The sequence below is a fragment of the Psittacula echo genome (genome assembly GCF_963264785.1).
Source record: "Psittacula echo genome assembly, chromosome: 24".
Taxonomy (NCBI): domain Eukaryota; kingdom Metazoa; phylum Chordata; class Aves; order Psittaciformes; family Psittacidae; genus Psittacula; species Psittacula echo.
This window is the reverse complement of record NC_137759.1, coordinates 2,952,361-2,976,953: the sequence shown is the minus strand read 5'-3', so window position 1 is coordinate 2,976,953 and position 24,593 is coordinate 2,952,361. Positions and strand designations below refer to the sequence as shown.

At 49.1% G+C, this 24,593-nt stretch overlaps 2 protein-coding genes across 4 annotated transcripts in view; both read right to left on the bottom strand.

Moving 5' to 3' along the window:
• Positions 1 to 12,361, bottom strand: part of KDM4B (lysine demethylase 4B) — an 82,115-nt gene extending 69,754 nt beyond the window's left edge. For 2 of the 3 annotated variants that reach the window (XM_080633812.1, XM_080633813.1), the window contains exon 1: positions 8,508 to 8,754. In XM_080633812.1, coding sequence (XP_080489938.1) covers positions 8,508 to 8,752 — 245 coding nt within the window. In that variant the 5' untranslated portion in view covers positions 8,753 to 8,754. Of the gene's footprint in view, positions 1 to 8,507; positions 8,755 to 12,308 lie in introns of those variants that run through there. The other variant, XM_080633814.1, reaches the window with a different exon arrangement.
• UHRF1 (ubiquitin like with PHD and ring finger domains 1) lies at positions 11,147 to 23,047 on the bottom strand (the record flags this gene model as incomplete). Its single annotated transcript, XM_080633818.1, has 16 exons — positions 11,147 to 12,459; positions 13,027 to 13,125; positions 13,298 to 13,455; positions 13,576 to 13,687; positions 14,032 to 14,169; positions 14,269 to 14,431; positions 14,880 to 14,986; positions 15,844 to 15,948; positions 16,528 to 16,635; positions 16,723 to 16,846; positions 17,529 to 17,715; positions 17,896 to 18,002; positions 18,582 to 18,797; positions 19,173 to 19,345; positions 20,043 to 20,306; positions 22,895 to 23,047. 16 exons carry the CDS (start codon positions 23,045 to 23,047, stop codon positions 12,313 to 12,315), a joined length of 2,361 nt encoding a protein of 786 aa, XP_080489944.1. The 3' UTR covers positions 11,147 to 12,312.
• Between the last annotated feature and the right edge of the window lie 1,546 nt (positions 23,048 to 24,593).

Below are 24,593 nucleotides of genomic sequence, written 5' to 3'. Positions count from 1 at the left end.
AAGATGGATAGAGGGTTATTCGTGTTCTTCAATCAAACTGCCCTTTTACAGAACTCTGAACCCACAAACTCGTAATCTAACCAATGCAGACAATAAACACCACTGCACTTGTAACACCAGAAAAACCACTGTTGGCAGTTCAGAAAATCAAGTTACACAGCTCATTATACTACATAAGGACAGTGAATTACACACCTGTGCAGGAGACCATCTAAGGACAACACACACCAAAGCAAGGAAGTATATTAAGTCCCAGATATTGAGGAGGAAGAAAAGAGGAGATATAATGAGAAGATCTAAATGAGGCACATCTAAATAGCTCAGCTAATGGAAGACATAAAGAAGATATAGTTTCCAGCACCAAGCACAAAAAGCATTAATATGTAACAAATAAGTAATTTCAATGCTGAAAACTGAGCTCATTCTTTGGGGAAGAAGTTCTGAGTGCATTCTACTCCTGATAAGAAGTCGCTATCAGGCAACCAGTGGACTGGTTTAATACTTCAGAAAGCTAAAGAGACACACCAGATCTTAAGCAAGGTTTTTAAACCATAAACCCAAAACTTTCAAACCTCCCTTGTCCTCCAGTTTTCTTGACAACCCTCTGTGTCAGAGCACAGTCTGACAGCACTGCAGACCACCACTGAGGAGCGATGGCAACAAATCTTGTTTCAGCACTCAAACTGTTCAACCTTCGGTCTTCTTGCCTTCCCTGGCAATTCCCCTTGAAAACATGTCTGTTGATCCAAACGCATCTAAACCTCCCCTGCCTTTTCAATGATAACTAGGAAAGAAGAGGTCTGACTCATGCTAAGATTCCTCAGCCTAGGGGCAGGCAGCACATGAAGATCTCCTCATTACCTGGACATGGTTCCAACCAAGCCAAAGCGACGTGCCTTACTTCAGTGTCACTGAGGAGCCAGCAAACTACCATGCAGCTCCCACTGTGTCCTCCAGGTAACAGCCACGGAACGTTCCAACAAGTTACTGGGCATCTACCACTGTGTCCTCCCTGGTAACAGCCACGGAACGTTCCAACAAGTTACTGGGCATCTATCACTGTGTCCTCCCTGGTAACAGCCACGGAACGTTCCAACAAGTTACTGGGCATCTACCACTGTGTCCTCCCTGGTAACAGCCACGGAACGTTCCAACAAGTTACTGGGCATCTACCACTGTGTCCTCCCTGGTAACAGCCACGGAACGTTCCAACAAGTTACTGGGCATCTACCACTGTGTCCTCCCTGGTAACAGCCACGGAACGTTCCAACAAGTTACTGGGCATCTACCACTGTGTCCTCGATGGTAACAGCCACGGAACGTTCCAACAAGTTACTGGGCATCTACCACTGTGTCCTCCCTGGTAACAGCCACGGAACGTTCCAACAAGTTACTGGGCATCTACCACTGTGTCCTCCCTGGTAACAGCCACGGAACGTTCCAACAAGTTACTGGGCATCTACCACTGTGTCCTCCCTGGTAACAGCCACGGAACGTTCCAACAAGTTACTGGGCATCTACCACTGTGTCCTCCCTGGTAACAGCCACGGAACGTTCCAACAAGTTACTGGGCATCTACCACTGTGTCCTCCCTGGTAACAGCCACGGAACGTTCCAACAAGTTACTGGGCATCTACCACTGTGTCCTCCCTGGTAACAGCCACGGAACGTTCCAACAAGTTACTGGGCATCTACCACTGTGTCCTCCCTGGTAACAGCCACGGAACGTTCCAACAAGTTACTGGGCATCTACCACTGTGTACTCCCTGGTAACAGCCACGGAACATTCCAACAAGTTACTGGGCATCTATCACCATGTCTTCCCTGGAAACCACTGCAGACCATTCCAACACTGGAAATTCATCCTGACGTTGCTGCTTACCTGTACCCAGAGCTCCTCTGTCCAGTCACATAGCATTGGTAGGACATCAGTTGCTTTCCCCACAAGTGTGGGCAAAACAACTACTTCAGCCAGCGCTTGAAAAACCCAAAACTCGAACAGAGGACTTAAACTTGGCTATTTACCTTATTGTCCTTGATTAAACTGCCAGTGAGGTTGGGTTTACGCCCATTCTCAGGGAGATAAGGCCAAGTCAGGCACTGATGGAGTGGGAAGAGGCAGAGCACCCTCCATGGCCTGCAGTGACACACACTGGTCTCAGTCAATGCCACAGCCAAGCAGCAACACAAGAAATGAGGATTTGGGGCCTTTTAGCAAGTTTTTACCTCCCTCTGCTCCTCGCCAAAAGGGCTGAGAAATGCTTGTGGGGGGAACTTCTGCCTTAGGAACCACATCCCAGGCTCAGGCTGCAGGCTCCCATCGGGATTAATAGAATAGGAAAGCCTGTGGCCTGTGAGCTTTGCCCAAGTCTACTGCAAATCTCTGGCAAACTTGAAATGAAAATCAATTTTAGTTTGAGGGGAAAAAAATCTCATCCTCAACTGAAAATAAAGTTACCGAATTAAACCAAACCCAACAAAATACAGGTTTTAAACGTGCCTGAATAAACTTTTGGCTCACTCGGTATTTCTGAGGCATTTCCCATACAGTAAGCTACGAATCCTGCTAAGGAAGGAATCTTCGAAATTTACTCTTCACTCAGTATTTAACTACTAATATTAATGGAAACCTCCTGTGTTTATTTGAAATGGCATTTTTTTCATTAATTAGGCTGGAACATAGAGGGCAGATTCTTCTATTTCCATCTACTTCCTTTCTCAGTAAGCCAAGTAATTACACTCCAATTTGCATCGAGCTTCTCATGGATCCAGCATTAGCAAAAGCTTCTTAGCAGAACAAAGACAAACTCCTGCACAACATCAAGACGGTACAGAAACAGGCAATTCTATCTCACTAGGTTTAGAGCAGGGTTATGCCTCCCAAGCACAGCTCAGAACTTTCTTTCCCTTTATTCCTGAGAATCAGATTAGAGCATTTAGACAAAGAGAGTGTACATTTGTGCAATTGCAGATTGTTGTGGTGATGCTCAGGGCACTTTGAAATGAAGATTACAGCAACAATTTTAAACTATCACCTTTTCCCCCAAAATTATTCATATATTCAATTCACTCCATTTTTCAGCTCCAAATCGCTTTGAGGTTTGTATATCCTTCCTAGGGTCTAAGTAAACAGAGGAAAGCTCTGAGGAAGAGGAACAGGAGACAACATTCCCATGCAGGCACAGCGAGTACCCACCAGCCAAGCGGATGAAGATCTGCAGTGCCTAGGAGCAGAGAAATTACCTCCTAATAAATATTACACTCCACGAGGCTTCTCCAGAACTCCAGCTTCTCCTCTACTTGAAACCAAGCAGCACATGTAGCTCATTAAAGTGAACTAAAGTTCTCCCTCAGAACATCCATGTAGCGCAGTTACCCATACAATTCTTCAAACTGCAGCACAATTATTTAGTCACAAACAGCATTTAAAAGCAGAACAAGTGTCTAGATTTAAGAGCAATAAATCTGGAGGAAATTAAAACAGTTCATCATTGCCTGAAGCAAGGCAGGCAACAGGCAAAGCCTATTTCTGACTGAATTCAGAATCAATACCCAACTGTCTCCCTTCTCAAATTCAATGTTTCACTGAATATGAAAGATAAACTCATCCTAAAGCCACACAAATCAGCGTACCACTACTGAGACAGAACCAGGGTGGTTCAGTTTGCTGCATGACACAATAGCTATGTTTGCTGTCTTCACTATATTTACTGCAAGGCTACAGAAGTATGAAAAAAGTAATTTAAAAAGCATCTGACCTGGACTGTTGCTTTCCAGCAGCTCCACTGTGACTTGGATCTACACCAAACTACTTTGGGTTCACTTTTCCAGAATAGAAAGAGCAGCATTTAGGAGCTCACCATTTCAAACTGCAAGACCACAGCAAAAGGAGGAAACTCCTGTCCAGACCTGGCGCAAATGAGGTAAAAAAAAGTACCTCTTTTTGATGAGTTCCTGTTTGGTCTGCACAAGAATTCAAAGTCTCAATACATGCACCTGAATCCAGGCAGCAGTGCTGCAAAGTTTACAATACTGGAAAGCAACCCATAGTCTACTAATCTTATCAGAAAGATGCATGGGAAACCTTGATAACTGCCCTGCTTTGTATGACAAAGCAATTCCTGTACCAGCTCCATATCTTCATGAGGACTGATCCCCAACAGCCTTCCTCCTGCCAGAACTACAGACCTGCAGCAGCTCAACTTCTTCTCTAGGTTGCTTCAGCTTTTGGCAAGACAGAATTTGAACCACCTCTGTTGTTGTAAGTGGGCTTGAGCATTCTGCCAACATAAACCTCCAACTCTTGGTTGCAGCTTTTGCACAAGGTGCTTTGGGTCCTGCCTGCAGTGGGTGTGACACACTGACCCAGATTCCAGCTTCAGAGCAGCTGCATTGCCAGAAAGTGATCTCCTCGGAGGAGCCTGAGCAAGAAGCAAAGCCAGACAGTGATGAACGGGACCAAGCAGCAGGACACAGCTCCTGCAGCTCCACAAGTGCACTTCAGCAGGAGGATCTATCTCAGCTGCACCTGTGAGTAACTTACAACTCCTCATCTTGAACTAGAGAGAGAAGGGGGGGGAACCCCACAGGATAGTCAGGCATCTCATATCTCACACGCCAGATCCATTTCACACTCTGTAACCACAATTACAACAGAAAGGAGTGACAATTTCAAACCGAAATTAAAGCAAAGCCTAGGAGAAAACCAAGCGAGTTTCACATCAGCTTCAAGGTAACATCAAACCGTTTTATCTCTTCCTCCCTCAAATTTTTCCAGTTCTTCCCTATGGAAGCTACAGCTCCAAACCTTAACACATGCATCACGGCCAAAGCTGTGCTGCTTGTTTTGCCAACACAGAACTGAGAAGTATAGCAAACTTCATACAAACTCATGTACAACACCAAAACCCACAGAGGCTCACCCAAATCCTCTCCACTACTCCAAATGCATATCAGAAATTGTAAAGAAATATCAACTAAGTAAGTTGCAGGTTATTTGTGCCATGGCTGAGGTACAAATAGGCTAAGTCAGGATCTCGAACTACACAAAAATATCAGCACAGAATACAAATGTGTTCTCCAGTATCAGCAGCCATCTAGTAAGAACATAACTGAGGAACTGCTTCATTTATAAAAGAGAATCATTTACTCCATGAAAATATAAATGAGAGTAAGCACCTTAATTAAGCCCTGGTAATAAGTGACTGTATCCATAAGTTGTGACAAACCAGAACATATTTGGTCCAAAACATTAAGCTTATTAAGCAATGATCAGTTTACTGAAAAACACTGAAAATGGAAAACCACCTTTCTCATCCCACAATGGTTTCATACTGAGAATGAGAACACAACATTAATACCACTAAACCTATGGAAAATGCCATGATTTCTGCCAACATTTTGCAGCACTTAAGGATTTCCGTTTGCTAGCACATCAAATGGACAAGCCAGCTTTGGATCTGAAATAGATGACAAATCATTCGTCCAAACAGTGCCTTGCACAGCCACAGAGAATCCTGATGGCATCCAAATACATTAAGCAAATCCCCCACTTGCAGTGACATATTTAGCTGTCATCCATCTTCGATATTAACAGATGCTATATTGCAAGTAACGCTGCGCATGGCAGCGAAGGGACAGACAGGAACAGGCGTTGCAAATCCCTTCAATGGCACACAGTAAAACATTAGAAAGTGAGTCAGAAAGGGTCAGTCACCAGGCCCCAGATCTTCTCTCCAGCCTAGAATTAATTAAAAGGAAATCAAGTTTCTAATTCTTATGGCTGCAAAGAGATTTCCATAAGGTGTGAACTGCTGCATGGCTGGCTCAGCCTGCAGCAAGACAGGGTTATTAATTCTACTTACATGTGAACTTCCCTATTCATCGACATTAGAAGTGAACTTTGAAGGCAAATTACAGCTACCTGAATGCCAATACATTCTTTATTGTATTACAGCTGGACACCTGGGTAGAAGAATAGGTAACTGGCGATAAATGTACCCAAAAAGCCTACACAGCTAACATGCTTATCCAGCACATCTGGACAAACTGGTTTTCCCAACTCGTAGAAAATTTCTTAGGACTCTAATATGGAAAGAGGTGGAAGTTTTGAGGAGTTGTCTATGGTTTTGATAACTTAAAGCACTTAGTGCTGGCAGGGCTGTAAAACAGTCGATCTGTGTTATCTGCCACATGACAGCTATCAGCAGCAAGTTTTCACTTCATTTTCAGCAGCTCAGTGTTAACAGCCCAGTAAAGCAGCTGCGAGCACTGCATCATCTGCAGGAAATCGGTGGGATCCTCCCCAGTAGGGCATTTTGCTATCAACTTCTCATCAAAAGCTGATCAGGAGGCCTCCTATGAACAGAAGTTCTCCCTTATAAAAGCACTCTGAAGTCAAGCTTTGAGTGTCAGACCTGTGTACTTTCACCCATGTGTTCTGAGAAAACTATCTTCTTATATATGAAACCACCTACATTCTGGCCCCAGCGGGTCTGTTAAGGGAATTATCTGTTCTCAATAAGCAAAAAAATGAGAAAGACGACTACATTGCTGAGCATTGGACAGCATTTTCCTGACAAAAGATGTTTCAGGGATTGCCTTATACATGAACATTACCTCTGGAACAAGGAATCAAGTCTATCCACCTACATATACTTTGCATAGGAGTAACTCCTTCCACTAATGAGAAAGAACAGCCAGATTCCTTTTGGCACTGGACGAGTTCATCTCCCTGCCCCAACTTCTTTCACTTATTACAGGGGAACCTCAGAATTAGGAACTCGCTGTCACAAAGCAATTACCCCAACGCACTCCAACAGTTATTTCAGGTAACTGCTGAAACATAACTGTAAGTTTTAAATTCTGGTCTGAAGATTTCTACTGATTCCATGAATGTTAAAACAGGAAAAGGAAACAGAACAGAAAACAGTGAAAGCTCGTAAGAAACAAGTGACTTTTTGTATGTGAAAAGGGGAGGGAATAAAACCACCACCAGGCACCCGAGGAACATAGCTCCTTAAAATTAACTGCTATTGGTTAGAAGAGACTTAACTTCAGAAGGTTCAAGCTTGACAGAACACAATCATGTGTTTACACTGCCCCAGCAGAAAGACAACTGGGTCACGCAGCGGAACTCCCATGTTCTAGGCCTTAACAGCAACACGAAACCAGTTTGTGCCCCTGAACAGCACCATTCTCTACCGCAGCTTTAATTAAAAGTATAAGAGTTAAAGAACGGGCATAAAACCAAATGTAATTTGTGACTTTAACCCTTGAAAACAAAGGGGTCCAAACGAGCCTTTCTGCAACATACCCAGCTTCTAAGCAGCTACGTACACCACTTCAGCATCAAGAATCACAGCCAGCTTTAAGGGAAACCCCCACTAACACCTTCTAATGAAGGGTTTCATGAAGAGTTTCTCCTTTCCACCACGTCCTCCTCCCTCCCAAAGGAGCCCAACACATCTTTGATTTCTTTCTTTACAGAAAGGGGGCAAACTGAGCCGCTAAAACCCAGGGCAAGTCCCCAACCACAGTGTGACCAGACAAACAGCTCCTGCAACCCATGACTGCTTCAGCACCGGTCACTTATTCACCCTGCAAGGTTCTGTGCTCAGGACTGGGTAGGGGACCCCGCATCTGACTCCGTGGGTCGTCAATGCAGGAATATTGCAAAAAATTAAAGTAAAAAGAGGAAAAAAATTGAGGTTTAGCCCTAAAATTTGTCAGTCTCTGAAAGAGAGGGGGAAATAAAAAGGAGGAAAAGAGCAAATGTCCTGCTCTTGCCCAGGGTTTTCTCCCCGCGGGCCTGCTGAGCACTGCCGGCAACGAGCACAGGATCACGGACCCAGTGGCAGCTTTCACCCGCCCACCCCTCACTGTAAACCCCGACCGGGCGCTTCACGAGCCACAGCACGAACAAACACCCTCACCGCGGTAAACGAACCAGCCCCGGCTGCCGGCACCGGGGGGCGGGGAAAAGGGGCCACCCTGGGTCGCCTCTCCCCCCGCTCAAGATCCTGCGCTGAAACACGGCGGAGCCTTCCGCGGACACCGAGCCTGCGCCCGGGCCGGGTTCACGGTGGGAGGACACGGCGGGGGAGAATGCGGGATCGGGGTTGGGGGGGGGCTCCCACCGCGCCGCCCCAAGACAAAGCGGGCGGAGGGCATGGAGGAGCGGGCCACGGAGGGCCCGGCCCGTCCCCTGGCCGCACAGGCTGGTCCCTCTGGCCACCGAAGGCCGGGCCGTGAGGAAGAGGAGGGCCAGCCGGAGGAGGGAGGCGCGGCGGGCCGTCCGGAAGCGAGAGGCATAGCCAGGGCCCACCGCTAAGGAGAGGTGGTAGGGAGCGGGGAAGGACAAGGACGAAGCCCGAACCCCCAAGGGGTGGGCAGCGCCGAGCGGCGGGGGCTCCGGCGCCGCGGTCCCGGGGGTGGAGCCGCAGGCGGCGGCAGGGCCCCGCGGGGAGGGAGAGAAAGAGGGGGACAAGCTCCAGTCTCCCCCGTACCTGGGCCCGCGGGCGGTCCCGCTCGGCAGCGGCTGAGGCGGCAGCGGCGGTACCGGGCTCCCCGTCAGCGGAGCGCTGAGCGGCCCGGCGCTGGGGCCAGGGCGGAAGGGGGGCTGTGAGGAGAGCGCAGCGCCCCGCGGCCAGCACCTGCCGCCCGCCTCCTCGCCGTGCTCGTTGGCTGCGGCCGCCACCACCTTCGTCGCGATTGGGCGCTTCGCCGTTGAGAGGCGGCGGATCCTACCCATGGCGGCGCTGGTCACCGAACAACAAGGCGAGTGCAGCTGTTGATTGGCGCGTTGCTCCGGGTAACGGCCCGCCCACCAATAGGAGGAGCAACCGCTCTCTCTCACGTCTTTCAGGCGCTTCCCGCCAATAAGACGCTCCTAGAGGGAGACGGCGGCCCGCCCTTGGCCGCTATTGGGCGAGAGGGCGGCACGGCGCGCTGTGATAGGCAGAGCGGGGTGCCCGTCAAGCGCCCCGCGGCTCCGCGCTCCGGTGGGGGGCGCGCGGCGGTGAGTACGTGAGGAGCCGCACAGCAGCGCGCGCGGGGGAGGCGGGGGGTGCTGCGGCCGCGCTGCGCCAATGGGGCGGGCGGGAACGGCCCCCTCCTTCCCACCCACCCCCCCACCCACCGCGGGCTGTGGCGGCCTCATGGCGGCCGGGCGGGGATCCCGGTGTCCTGCAGGCTCCCGGCGTCAGGGTCCCTGAGCTGGGCCTTGCCCTTCGTTGTGGTACCCGGGGCTGTTGCAGGCCCGAGGACCGCCCGGAGCGGGGGTAGCATAAAGGTGTTAAAGATGGCACACGTACCTCGCAGAGCACGGCACAGCGTCGGCCGTGCCCGGCCGCTCTGGTAACGCTGGGGTTTTCTCACTCTCATCGACCCTTGTACCTGCACCCTGAAGGGAGGAGCGGCCCCAGAGGGAGCGCAGGGCCTCATGAGAGAAATGAAGCCTGGAGCCGGGCGCGCTCCAGCTCTTGGCCGTGTTTTAGGCATCTCATGGACCCTAGAAACGTTTCCCAGCTCCTCACAGCCAGTGCTCCAGGTCGGCCTCATCGCCCAGCTCGTTCTGTGAGAGCACTGGGATCTACCTGCAGTTTGTTCCCTTCCTCCCCAGAGGACACAGTGGTACCATCAAATCATGGCAGCCCGGTTCAAGCCCCCACCAGGGACCCGCTTCCCCCTTCTCCTGCAGGGATGCGATGTGTCCTGGTCCCATCACCTCATTGCCATCCCCACAACAGCCGCTCTTCAATGTGCCTGCAATTACAGGACCACAGGAACCTGCCAGGATGAAGGAATATCAGGGGCATCTTTTAATTTGCACTCAATTAAATTGTGCAGCCCATGGCTTCTGGCTGTGGGGATTCTCAAAATAGGAAGGCCATCCTTACCCTGGGTTATTTTCCCTGTTATCAATGTGGTTATTCTCTCTTCCTGATCCACAAAACACATTTTATCACATCCCATATTGGGTATTTACTCCAGACAAGTACGTACAGGAAATGAAGTAGCATCCTACTAATAACCTCTGCCATTAAATCCCACAATCCCTTCCCCTCCACACCCCAGCTCACTTTATCGCAGTCATTTCCCCTGTAGAGCTTTATATTAAGATCTGCAAGCCCAGAATTACAAAGCAGCTAATTTGCAGCCATTCTAACTCATGATAAATAAACACCAACACTGAAACCTACAGAGCAAAACCAGGTTTGGTTTCCAAACACCAAAACCAATGGACTAAGGACATCATTGCAAGGGGGTCTTTTCCGTTCCAATACACAGACGTTTCCTTAATTTCAGCCGCTCACCCCAAATTCTTACCCTAGAATAAAATGTTGAATGACATTTCCAGTGAAATTTAAATAAATTTAAATAATTTAAATAAGTATTTAATGTTAACAGCAACCTTAAAATTAACTCATTTTAAAGAAGGCAGATTAAACTGCTGCTTAATTTCACAGCTTGTTTTCAACATCTTGAATGCCTTGAAGTTTTACTTCATCTGCACTTGTCTATGGAAACCTCAGTGTTTAAATGTACTTCTCTGCTTCAGGAAGTCGACAGCGATGCTCCCACTCCTCGCTGTAAACACCTCCAATACGATCCGTGGCACTTGGAACAGGTTTGGGTTTATTCATTCAATGTGCAGACAATTCTGATTGCCAGGTGGTCCTTGGGATTTCAGTACTGTAGATATCTAACAGAACTTACACCCCCAAAAGAGAAGGATTTGGGGAATGTCCCTTTTTGTAGTCGAACATAACATATGCCTTTCAGTGGTGCCTAGAATAATAGCAAATTAGTGTTTTCCCCTATTTCTTTGTAATGAAAAGTCGTAATGAAAATAATAGGTCTTAGAAAAGGCTTAGCATAATGGAACAGAAATACAGATCCCTGCACAAGCAATAAGGACACCTGTTTCAGAAGGAATTAAACAGGCAACACTTTCATCAGAAAAGATATTTATTTTGAGAACTTCAACTTGCACATTGTACAAAAAATTGACAAATTCAGCACAAAAACCTATAAAACGTTTGCTTTTTTCCCCCTAGTATATTAACATAATTTTAAGAAGAGTAAGCATTAAGAAAACCAAAAATAGGCACATTTGTTCCAGTCTGTCTGCAGTAAAGTGTGATTAAAAAACATCCCTGTCTTGTTGAGGTATTAAACTGCAAACTTTGGTAATGGTAGAAAAAGACAACCCATTCACAAAAGCGAGGCCTTTTTGGGGTCATGTACAGTAAAAAATGGTTCATAGAAAAGTCAGAATCGGTTATTCTCCATTTCCACGTAGAAATACAGCAAAACGAAGTAAAACAAGACTCAAGTTACCGTAATACACCTAGTATTAGGAGGAAACCTGAATGGCAGCAAATCCATACTAATCATGTACAGCTACAGTGTTGTGTTTTAACCAAAGATTCAAATCCGGCTGGCAAGTTTAAACGATTCAGTGCTTATGAAAAAATAGGTAATATGTGGTGATTCAGAGCCCAGTCTTTCAGCAAAAGGACAAAAGGCACTTAAGAATGGCTTTAGTATATTCCACAATGGCATTTCTGGATAGAAAACAGCACCCGGCTGAACCAACAGTTCCCAAGTAAGAAAGAAGCCCAACTGAGGTAGTACTTCATATTGCTCCAACTACTTGGCTATCCGCAAGCAGCTTCATTTGTTTGAGATACAAAATTAGCAGGAAATGGCTTTTGAGAAGTTTGTCAAATGTATAAAACCCAGTTCTTTACAAAAATATGTAACAAATACCCACTTGTGGTTAAAAGATCACAAGCCAGGAGCCATCATGTACAAAAGGAACATCCAAACTGCTGCCAAGGTGATGCCCAAGTCTACCTTTATGGCCAAATCCCCAAACACTGAAGATTGTTCTAGCAACCAAGCCGTTTTTTGGGAATAAAATTTCAAATACAATTAAGAAAAGAGCTGGGGCAGAGGAGGCGCTCTGAGACCTTTCCTGATCTTTAGCAGCCTGACCGGAAGCACTTGAAATCCTTTCGAAAATAAGCATCATCATTCTGTGCTGATGGGTGACAAGTATGAGGGGGAGAAAAGAAAAACAAAGAATGCCAAAATTCAACGTTTAGAACAAAAACAAAACCCACGAACATACAAAAGGATTTTCCTTGAACTTTATGGTTTGGGTTTTTTTCCCAAATAAGGAAGACTTTAAAGCCTTTTCAGGGGTCTGGGAGAACATAGACTACTTGTTTCTCTTTTTAAATTAAGCCCATTGAAAACCCATTAAGAAGGTTGAACAAAAGAAATGAGAAGTGCTTTACAGAATCACCGTCCATTGCCATATCCAGGGAAGAGCTGAGTGAGGATGGTCTGCAGCGTTTCATTCACGTGCACGCTGTAGTTTTTGCCCAGGTTGTAGCGACAGGCAGGACAACTGTACACATCGGCTTTGAAGGATCGATCCAAACAATCCTGGTGCAGGACAAAATTGGTTAAGAGGGAGAGAAAAATGCATTGGAGCTTGATCTACAAAACCCCCACTGGAGAGAAGGAGGTGAACCAGGACAGAAAAGTAGATCCTGGTTCACCCAAGTACTGACAAGAGGTGAGAAAAGCCAAGAGTGATGCGTGGCTGGCAGCTGGAGAGAGAAGCTGCTTTATTACATGCATTTCAATGGAGCATCTCAGTCATGGACACTACTTAGGTGTCAGAGGCAGTTGGTTCAATGGCATTTCTAAAGAGCAAGAATTCTCCTGCAGCTGCTAAAGACCATTGGAACTTCTGCAAAAACACCTCACATCTATCTTCAAAAGAGCGAAACAAAACCCCCCAAGCTCTGCCACACTGTGGCATTACTGCGCCCACAGAGCTCTGATCATCTTTGACAAGAATCAGAGTAGCAATAGAACACTGGAACTTTCTTTAAAGCAGACTTGTTTATGCAAAAGAACCTTTTAAGGGTGGTAGAACACTGGCACAGATTGCCCCAAGAGGTGGGGGATGCTCAACAGAAGTCAGCAGAAGAGTTCTCCGCTCACCTTGCACACGTTGTGCTGGCACACGGTTGTGACCGGCCGAAACACAACCTCCTGACAGCAGATACACAAGAAGGCCTCTTCCACTTTACTTAGAAATTTCTGTCAAGAGAACAATTGCATCAAGTTATTGCTACCACCTCTGAAAGATACAGCCCCACAGCCCGCTCTGGGTCTGCAGCTGTTTCTTTAAAGCAGCCAAGAGGTTTGTGTCTAGGTACAACAGTTGGTTGTCTGTTTTGGGGGGGGATAAAAAGAGAACCCCATGGTATACCGGTCCATCTTTGAGGGCTTCTAGTACTCCATTCCACAGCTTTTCATTGGCTTCATCATTTTTTATAAGAGATTTTTGCTGAGCTGTCAGCTTGTATGGCTCAACTTTCGTTTTCTTTGGAGTCCCCACAGGAGAGGTCCTGAGCTTTTCCTCCCCACCTAAAAGAAAACACAACAATTTTTTAGACAACCAAACAAAAAGCAACCAGAAAAGAGTAACCAGGTAAAATGCACAAAAACCTACAAGGCTTTCTCTATCCACTTGCCTACTCCACAAACCTGCTGATTTCCTTTTCCTCTTTCCTTTCCCCGCGGTATCAAACTCATCATCTCCATTATTCTCTTTTTCCTTATCTTTGTTTGCAACAGCTTCCAGATACCCTTCAGGATACTGCAGGAAAACAGAAAACAAAAAGCACTCAATGCACAACACCAGTTTAGACTCACAGATTGTTACAGGTTAGCAGAACAACCTCTGGAGAGCTGCTCCAGGGGTTCTCTGCTTAACAACTGATCCCAACTCTTGCAAAGCACCTAGACTAGAGAAATTCTATAGGGGGAAAAAAACAGTTTTGGTCATGTAGCTTCCTAAAAACCCCACAAACAACCCACAAGGGGGGGCTGTCTTGATTCTTACACAAGGATTATCCTCAGTAAGAACATATGATGGAAAAGTTCCTTCTCTCCATCAAGTTCATTGCCCAGGGTAACCTCAAGAATGTTCCAAAAGAGTACCTGCATGGTTAAGCCAAGCTTTTTCATCCTGTCCTTTCCTTCTTTAGTCCAAGGAGCAGGTTCTTCGTCATCCCTCCTCAGTAAGTAACGCCACACTAAAAATCCAGACTTCCCTGTCTCAGGCCAGTATTTCACAACCTAAAAAAGTCAGAGTCAGGTCCATCACACGCTATCAAAACCCCCTGAGAGCCAAATTATCTCCTCCTAATTCAGTAAGCGAATTCAGATCCTTCTTACCTTATATATTCCATCATATCTGTTCCCTTCTACAGGAGCGTATTTACTGTGCTTGCCACCTTTCACATTCCTCACCACTCGGACTGGCTTTCCAGCTCTCCAGTCCTTGGCTTCAGCTCCATTTTTATCATTGATGGGGGCACTGCAGTTCAGAGCCAGAGCTCTGGAAAAGAAAGTCCAGTCAACACTAGGAACTCTGGGGGCCTCCTGACTGAGGACCACGTTTAAATATGCTGATTATTCACGGACAACCTCCTCCACTTGAGTCCATGCTTACTCATAAGAGCAACGGTTCAGAATTACAAGTGACCAGCGGCTGCAAAGGTCTTCAGGAGACAGTAGGAAAACTTCTACTCTAATTTACTCCTCCAGTCCTTCAGTTTCAGTCAATATTAAATCTGAGACTAATACCATTTACTGTTTCGTTTGTAGTGTCCTGTAAGAAGCATTTCCATCTTGCAGCTGATCTGCAGCCTGAAGACAACAGTGGAAACCCAGTTCTCACCATTTTTTCCATTAACCAATTCCTTTTGATACAAAGAGGACAAACAGCTTCTCAGGGTGGCAGATGCCAGCTCTGAGGTTAGAAATGGAGCACTAATGGCACTGACCTGTTCATGTTGGTGAGTTTTTGATCACAAGACTGTTCCGCTGTGCGTTTGTTCCCAGACAGATCGCGCCCTCCGCTCCCTGTATATGTGAAGGAATTTCCATGATCCTGAAACGTATATGGATGGTTTCGACACATTCACAAAGATCATTCAACAAAAGCAGACGAGTTTTTAATCAAGCAGCTTTAATCTAGCATTCTCAGAATAGGAAAGATGCTTCCTCCCTTTATCTCCCAGCCTTGGTTAAGTCCGTGGTGCTCCCTTAGACTGTCAGAGAGAAGAGCCAGGGTGACAACTGCTGTGTTGTCACACACCCAAACAGTGCCCAAAGAACTCTGCCAAGACAGCAGTGTGCTGCTCACACAGAACCAGCCCGGAAGCACAGGGGCATGCTCCACATGAGGATCACATAACAGTGCAAGTGCTGAGGCACAAGTTACATGACCTTGCACTCAGAAATAAGACTTAGAATGGCTACAGAGATCCAGGGCTGTTTTACATGAGCTTTATCAGGCTGTGGTCAGGGTAAGGGAGCACAGGCTGGTGATGCAGCAGTGTCTGCAAGAATGAACAGCAGAGCCTGGCACAGCCTCCCAAGGGCTTGGTTTGCCTGGCAGAACCAAGACATGTAATCAAAGTAGGACTTTGGTCCCTGGTTTGTCCTCTGACACACTAAGCTCAGGCAGAATATACCAGGAGACTGTTCAAGCTGTGGGTGTGACAGAGACCCTGAGGAGGCAGCTGAGGACTCTTGGAATAAAAGCTGACAAATAGATATTGAACTTAATTCCAGGGACCCCGTTTCTCAGCTTGGCAAATGTGACTGGATTGTGCTTTGCATTTGCTTAAGTCTCATCAAGATGGGGACATACCCCATAGAGAATGTAAAAAAGGAACTAAGGCCAAGACTTTGTTTGAACAAGTTAGCTTGGTTCTCAAACAAAACTAAGCAAGGTTCACTTACTATGTCATCTTCATAGCCCCCTGCCAGCACCAAGGAGTAGGCACCATCGTTACTCCTGCCATGGATCCCCGCAACATGGGGCCTGTGAACGCCGGATTCACTCACCTGAAAGGGAAACCTTTGCTTGGTAACTGCTGCCCACAGGCCACAACCAGCACCGCTGCCCTCTGGTTTTGGAACCAAGTTCACTAACAGTACTACCACAGCTCTGTTTTGCACGTGGGACAGGGTGAAAGCACATTCTCAGCACTGTACTGGATTTAGAAGGCTTCTGATACCCAACACTTGAGAACAGGCTCTGGACAGGTCAGTGCTTTTTCATCCCCAGTGTTCTAACAGGATGAGAAAACAACCTGCTTAATGTGGGTGTTTGAGAGAGACCCTCACCAGAACAAGTGGGAGATCACACACACCTCCAGGACAAACTACTGGACACAAATAGGTTTGGGCGAGGGTTTTTGAGTTACCAAAAAGCACTAAAAAACCCAAACACACCCTTGAAATGCCTGGACAATGCACCATTAGTTATGGAACACTTGAGCTACACAAAGCCCGAATTCTTCCCTTTCTGCACTTACATATCCAGCGACACACACTCCAAGATTAACTGTTTCAGGTTTCTCCTAAGAGCTGCATCGTTCACATTTTTCCCTACGGAGCTCAGGCCAGGATGTGCCTTCCTACCTGCACTCTGAACTTCCACATGGTGCCAACCGGAATGCCAGGAATCGGTCCATAGTGGTTCGAGGGGACAATGGTGCATTCCTTTGTGCGACCGACACACGCCATGCCCTGTTCCAAGGAGCAAGACCCATCAGCCAAGAATGACAAGGAACTAACACACATTATGCTTCAAAAGAAAACGGCTTTTGAACTGACCTTGCCCCAGTCTCTCCGCGAGGATGAATTAGCAGATGCCATCTTTTGTTTCTTTTTACTGTCTTTTAATCTCTCTCCTGCTAAAACCACCTCACTTGCATCATTTCGACATTCAGGGCAATACCTAAAGTCACCAGTCAATGAAAAGTAGCAAAGCCTTACATTGACAGAGAATTTCCTCAAAACACACTGAATTACGTTACAAACTAGACAGGACACCAAAGCAACTCTCCCTGCTGGAATTACCCTGGCATTAGCTAGTGCTCTACACAAGCTCCTGAGCCATTGCTGATGTGGCAGGAAATCAGCTATACGATAAAATCCTTGTATAAAATGCTGAAACGGGACAAGGAGTAACACATTATATACATCACTATCTATATGCATAGATGTATTGCATTATCTATCTCTGTTTATCTATCACCATATATACTTCAGGTAAGAGTATGTATCACTGGCCTAATATGGTGATGGAACTGCAGACTACCTGTAAGCAACCGATAAAAACCATTACACAAGTTAAGGCTCTTGGCATCAGGTTTGCAGTTTATAGGTAGCTCCTCTTCTCTTTGACAGGTATAGAGATCCCCAAACTAGGAAAAGAAGTTGGAAAGCTACTGGCTTCGAACATGCTCTGACTAAACTGATGCTCAAGAAACGCTACAAAGTCCTTCCAAAACACCCAACCACACACAAGCATCTCTTGAGCTCTACAGTCACGATATTGCCACCTAAGGGCAGTGTGAAGCCCTCACCTTCTGCTCCTAATCAGACAGTAACTGCAGCACCACACACAGAGAACTCACCAGTCCTCATCGTCTGGTATGCTGCTGAGGGGAGGGTTGAGGCAGTAGATGTGGAAAGCCATATCGCACTCATCACACATGAGCTGTTTCTCTGGATCTTGTTTACCTCCACAGATGTGGCAAGCACAGATTCTGCACGTCTTGTTCGGGTTGTCCTTACAAGCTTTACACACAGGTCCAATGCGGCCTGTGAACAGAAAGAAACCACAGCCCCTTTCAGGCTCCAGAAAGCACCAAGATGCACTGGAAACGGACAGAGGTGGCACAACTGCAGGCGTCCTGGAACCCTCAGACCTTTGATCCTCACAGAGACAATCAGAACATCCCAAGGTAAGACTGAGACACACGAGAACCACGCAGCACTCACGTTTTGCTGGAGGAGCAGTGAGTGGGCAAGCACTGCCTGGCTCTTCTATTTTATAGATTTCATCCACTAATATAATTCTGCAGTCATTCAAGGAATCCCCAGCATCCCTGTGAGGAGAAGGGAGGAAAGTATGAAAGGTGAGACTGTGACAGTAGCAGAGTTCACAGCTGTGGAGGCTCCTCAGCAACGTGCATGATGTGTCTTTAATCCTGGGCCAGATAAAACCCACTACAGCACCACGTGAGCTGGAGCAGTGGTATGACAGCATCACCACGAACCACATCACCTTCATGCATTAAAGTGTAACCCCTTTTGTCTTAACGGAAACTCCAGCACTTGTAGTATTCCAGTCAGCATTAGTGACTGTTCTACCCCAAAAATGAATTTCAGACTGATTCTTCCCAGATTTTATAGTTTCAAAGTCAAACTCACTGCGGTGAGAGGGAAAAAGAGGAACATGCTGGCAACCCTGTGAAAAGTACTGAAATTAAAAATCTATAACACAGCAAACAAGTCTTTGCCTCCTTGCAAACATAGGGCACTCCATGACTCCCCAGCTCATGATGCTCATGCCCTGCAGCTCCTCAAAGTGCCCGATTCCTCCTGCAGCAGCATTTTTCAGGAGTCACTCAGAGTTAAAAGCTTAAGCAGAGCATTCGGTTTATTCCACGTTACAATTTGCTTACCCAAGTAATATCCTTGCATTTATCTCCTTTATCATTTTCATTTCCCTTTTCTGCAGGATCTCCGCATCGTACCAGAACCCTCTCTCCTTTGGCTCATCGGGGTTGTAGTTGACCATCACCACCTGCCCCACTTCCAGCTGGTGCCACTTCAAAATAGTCCGTGCACGAGCCCGTACATCATTGGAACCCAACTGTACAACTCCATTCTCTGGATAGCTTGGAGCAGAGGGAAGGCAGGGAGGGACAGAGAAGGAAAATCAGATTCAACATCACAGCTGTTCCAAGTGATGGATTTTATCCAGACAGGTCAATTTATGAGCTGATGCAACATGCAATTTCCCACTCAGACACAGCCAGAATGGGGCACTCTGGCTCTGCTGCTATTGTATCCCACTTCAGAGTTGGATAACAGCATTTCATAGTTCTAAAAACCTGATTCCAACCCCCTGGAATTCCAGCTGTAAGACAAACTTACAGTTCACAGGGCTCAGTTACTGCATCAGCCCAGTTCTGGTTCACCCTGTGGAGCTCTACAATCAGATTTCCCATCAACATCATGATCCAAATGGACAAGAAGGGAACAAAACTCACTCTTCGTACTTCACGTGGTATATTACATCTTCTTCAGGAATGGCTCTCGGCTGCTCAGGGTCTGAGCAGCTCTCAGCTGATGAATTTGCAGGTTTTTTTCTGCTTACATTTACAACCTGGGCTTCAAACCATGCCCCCATGTTCATATCTCGAGCGTCGACCAGGTCATTGATCTACACAAAGCAAAGGACACAGCTCACTAAAACGGGCTTTCCAATGAAGCATTCATTTCCAAGGCTATTAAAGACTGAATCATCCCAAGAACCTCATGATCAAGATATTTAACATAAAAATTAAGATTTCCTTCACTTTCCCAATCCCAACTGAAATACAGGTTGAGCCCCTAAGGCTAAATATCCATTCTGCACCAACGGGAGCACAAGCAGGCTTCTTATCTAGCACAAACCCTTATCAGGCAGTCTGTAACAGACTTCCAGCGTGTCTAGCTCACAGTCTGGCAAAGGCAGCACTAGGTCTGTAATAAAATCCATTGAAACAGGCAAGTAAAGGGATTCTGCACAGCTGGCTAAGATTTTCTTTTGTTCATTCAAGGAAGTTTCAGCTCTGACAAATGCAGCGACTCCAAGCAGGAAGGATTCAGAGTTTTTAAATCAGAACAGGCACTCGGAATGCTTCTTATTCAAATCAAGTCAGGTTTTGTAGTTTTAGTTAAAAGGATAAAATGAAAAATAAAGCACCCTGACCTACAACACGTGGCAATGAGCGGCTTTGTGGCGCGCTTGGTGGTGGAGGGTTCAAGAAACAGAAAACCAGTGCCCACAGAATGAGGGCATAAAAGTCAATTCCCCATAAAGGAACAATTCCCCTCCGGGCGCAGCTCCCAGGAACACCAGCTCTGGAGCACCTCACCTTATAGAGGCCAAAGCCCGGGTCGGTCCAGTCGGGCTGTGCCGCCGTGCCGGGCTGGCCCTCCAGTTCCAGGGCACCTTCGCCATTGTGAGAGCTTTTGTCAGATTCGCTTTGGCCCGAGCCGCAGCCAGAGTCTGTGTCTGAGAGCTCGGGATCCTTTTCCTTACTGACAGCGGGAAGCACGGCAGGGCTTTGTCTCACCAGGAGCTGAACAATGTCATTGAGGCCGACGCTGTAATCGAAAAGGGAGTGACCATCTTCCATCTGCAGGGAAGCAGTGAAATCAGGCGGTTATTGCAGTGGAAAGCCACCCATTGCGCTGCCATCGTCCCTACGCGCCGAGACAGGGCACATTGCTTCCAAACCATGAGCAGTCAAGGAACTTGGCTTGAACTTCAGCGCCTCAGATCTTTATGGATTGCTGTTCTTACCATAGAAATGTTCTTTCCTCAGCACTCTGCAAGCCAGGAGAACAAGACCATGCTGCAGTAGACTCAATACCCAGAGCAAGGCACAGTGTTGTAGGAGATCTGAAAGGGGTTGCAGTACATTCCCAAGATATCAGTTCTGGGAAGGACTTAAAGAACTCCAGATCCCCTACATTCCCTATCGGGATTTAAAGGTAATTCCACACTACTTACTAAATCAAAAGGAAGTTCCTTATTCCTTAATTCAGACACATCAGAACATCAACTTGGACTCATCTTTATATTAGACTCATGTACGTTCCGGATGACAGTTACAGCATTGCTGCTGAACATGGGATTACGTAGAAGCCAAAGAGCTCATCACTTGCCTCTCTCTGGGCAAGCACACGAGTTTTGCATTGAGTGTAAAATCAAGAGATTCAATTCAATGTGAAACTGCCCCCTCGCTCTGAGCGTGTCCCAGCTTCAGAGCCTCTCCCAGGAGAGTGGGTTTGTCTGGCAAGGCTGCCTGCAGATCCTGCCCCTGCAAGAAGTCCACAGGACCACGAGGCCTCTGCATTCCCTTCCCAGAACTCCGGGGAGCACTTCCACTTTAGAGTTAAAGCGTCCTGCTGGAGCCCACAGCGCGGGCAGAGCTTTAGGCGAACTTCACCACATATTTAAGGTCTGACTAAGAAATTACACAGGAAATGATCATTCCCTTCCAGCCCAAAGCATCAGAAAAAGCAGCCCCTGAGCTTTGGTCTCTGTCAGGGGGGGAAACAGAGGAAAACCACAAAAATTCACCCTTCGCGGGAATCACCGGGATAACTCAGCTCTGATTTATGGCACAAAGCGGCTGTGGAACAATCCCTGGAAACCTGAGTGGGCAGGAAGAGCTCTGGGCTTTTCTGAGATGAAAACTCCTCGAGATGCACAAGAACAAACCCGAACCCGGTCATTTCTCACCACAGAGACCAGGACTCGGCACTGAACACGGCGCTGTTCTCACCAGGGAGCACCGGAGGCACCGGGTGCTGACAGGGATGGAAAAGCCGAGCCTGGGCACAGGCCCCAAACCCACAGGAGCTCGGGGAATGGGCTGGAAGAGGCGCCCGCAGCCGAGGCCGCACCAGGAACAAAGGCCGTGGGGCTCTGCATGGACCAGGCTTTTCCCACCATCATTGGGTAAGGATTCAAACAGGCGAAGCGCAGCGGGGGGAAGATGCCGAAGGGAGGCTGAAACCCACGGGGGGAACCATGCCTCGAGGAAGGAGTGCTGGAATTGCACAAAGAGGAGTCGTCTTTGTCAGGCAAGAGCATCCCCACCAAAACAAGTTATCGCTTCCGAAGCTCCGCTCACAAGATCCTCAGTGCAGCGCTGGCAAACCCAGGACCGACCTTCCCTGATCACTTCATCCACAGCCACTAATGGGCAATTACTGCACCCACAACTACACCAATGCAACAGAAAGGAGGCGGCGCAAGCCCTGCAGAGGTGCTACATGTTCCTACAAGCCTCTTATACTACTACTGGTACCCAAGCTTGTTAGATTAAAGCTACTCCAGGCGTGTTTCCATATCCTACAGTCACACCTGCTAATTCTAATGCACCTCCAGCTCTCATCACCCTAAAATGGGGGGGGATAAATAGCCTAGAAGAGATTGTCTAACACCACCCATCCCATGGGATTCCAGCTGCAGCCCAAAGCAGCTGCTACCTCTGCCATAAACATCTCCGAACAACCAAGCACAGGCGCAGGAGTTTCTTTATGTGAAGGTTCAGCAGGGCAGGGGATGGAAAAAGGTGCTTGAAAAGAGAGTTCTTTGGGAAATAAGTTTGGAAAATGGATTTGAAAGCAGGGTACTTGGGAAAATGTATTAAAAACCGCATTGTAAAATCGGTTTGGTTGGGTTTACGGTTCATTTTGAGGGATTACGAACTCAGGGGAAGGAAACAGCAGCCGTACAACTGCGGTGCTGTTGGGAACACGCTCGAAACGTCACAGCACGTTCTTCACTCAAGGAGATTTCGACTTAAAGCAGAACAACTCCAAAGGCACGAGCTGCTACCCCACTTTACAAGGGAAAAGGGGGAAAGCGGCTCTCGGTGGCTTTCCACGGGGCTCAGCTCACCAGGCAGGAACCGCTGGAAGCGCTGTGCTTGCAGACACATCGCAGCACCGGCGTCAAGGCAGAAAAGAAACGGGATCGATGGAAAAGAAGAAAAACCCCTTCAGACCGGATAAAACGGGACCCTGGCAGCGGAGCCCCGCAGCGCGCCAGCGCTAGAGGGCAGCAGAGCACGCGTTTGCGGGCAATTAAAGCCAAGTAAATGAAGATCTCGCTTCCAGATGGCGGGGACGTTGGGGGGGGGGAGCTGAGCGGCTGCGGACCCCCCTCCCGCCCGCCCCCTGCAGTGGGCTTGGGGCTGTCGGACGGTACCTGCTTGCCGCGGTAGAAGAGCCGCTGCCGGTGCGGCTCCACTCCGAACACCTCGTGTATCCGCAGCCGCAGCCCCTCCACCTTGGTGAGCTTGGAAAGCGAATCCACGCGGTGCGTCTCCTTCCCGTCCATGGTGCGTACCTGGATCCACATCGCGCCGGTCCTGCTCGCACCGGGGACACCGAGAACCGATCGGGGTGAGAACCGCGGCACCGGCCCGCCGGGCACCGCATCAATGGGACCGCGCAACCCACGGCCACGCCCCCTTTCCACCCCCCCACGTACGCTATTGGTCAACACCCCGGCCGGCTCCGGCAGTGATTGGTTACTGGCGGGCTTAGTCCCGCCCCCCAGCCCTCCCACGCTGAAGCCTAACGGCTCTCGGCTGCGCCCGTGCCCCTCCGCGGGCGCGCGCCAACTGCATCTCGCGCCACAATTGAAACCGCTCCGTCCGCTCTCGCGGGGGCCCCGCCCACCGCCCCCCTAAGTCTCGCGAGATCATGCAAATGAGACGCACGTAGGGTCTTAAAGGGGCCGTCTCTACCCGACGGCCCGGTGCGAGCGATCCCCCCGGGGGACCGGAGGGGTGGGGCGGAAGCAGCGGAAGGCACCGGCGGCCGCGGCCCGCGCACTCACCCTGGGATGGGGCAACCCCTTTGTTCAGCCCGCGTTAAACCACGGGGGTGTCAGCGGTGCCCCCGGCCCCGTCCGCATCAGCACCGGAAGCCAAGCGGGGCGATGCCCCCATTGCCCTCCCCGGCGCTGCCGGTCACCGGGACCCCGCGGACCCATTGCAAGGGCACGGAGCGGGGTCGCCCCCGCTGCCGCAACCCCCACGCACCGCGTCCCGCCGAGCGGCACCGGAGCGGCCGCGCCCCGCGGAGACCTGCCCCGAGCCGGGGTGCGGGGAGCTGCGGACCGGGTGCCCGGCAGCTGTCATCGGCCTGGGAGCCGCGGAGCCGCTCCCGCAGCAGCCCCGGCACGGACATGGCGGGGGCAAAGCCCCTCCGGCCCCTACCCCCCCGTTATCCCCGGTGCCGGCCGGGACTCACCGGCGTGGCCGTGCTGGAGGCCGGTGCCGCGCTGCGCTCCGCGGGCTTTGGAGTTTGGCGCGGAAAAGCCCCGTGCACCGCGGGCGCCCGCCCATTGGCTGCCGCTGGCGGGAACGAGCGAGAGGGGCGGGGCTGCCGCCACCGCTTCCCGGGAGCCGGGATCGGGGGGGGCTCCGGGACACCCGCTGGGACCGGCGCTCCCCGGGGGCTGCACCGGGGATCCGCGACCCGAGAGGGGCAGAACCCCCCCAGGTCCCAAAGCGCGGGGTCCGGTACCGGGGAAACCCCGCGGGCACCGGGACCCGGTACCGATCCACAAACCGGGCCACGGAGAGCCCGGCGGGACGGGAGACCCGAGTGACCCCCTCTCACTGCCACCCAATGCAGCTCCTCCGCGGGGGTCCCCAGCCCCTCAGGATCGAATAATGCGAATAACCGGAATAATGCGAATAACCGGAATAATCCGCACAATCCGCAAGAGGCCTCTAACCCTTCCCGGGCCGTTAGATCCAGGTCGCTCCAGGGGCTCGTGTGATGACACCGTGGCCTGGGTGACAACGGCAGCGCGGAGCCGATGGGATGCGCTGCTGCGGGAGGATGTTTTCCCCCAAAACTGCAACTGGGAGTAAACTGCACACGGGAAAGGC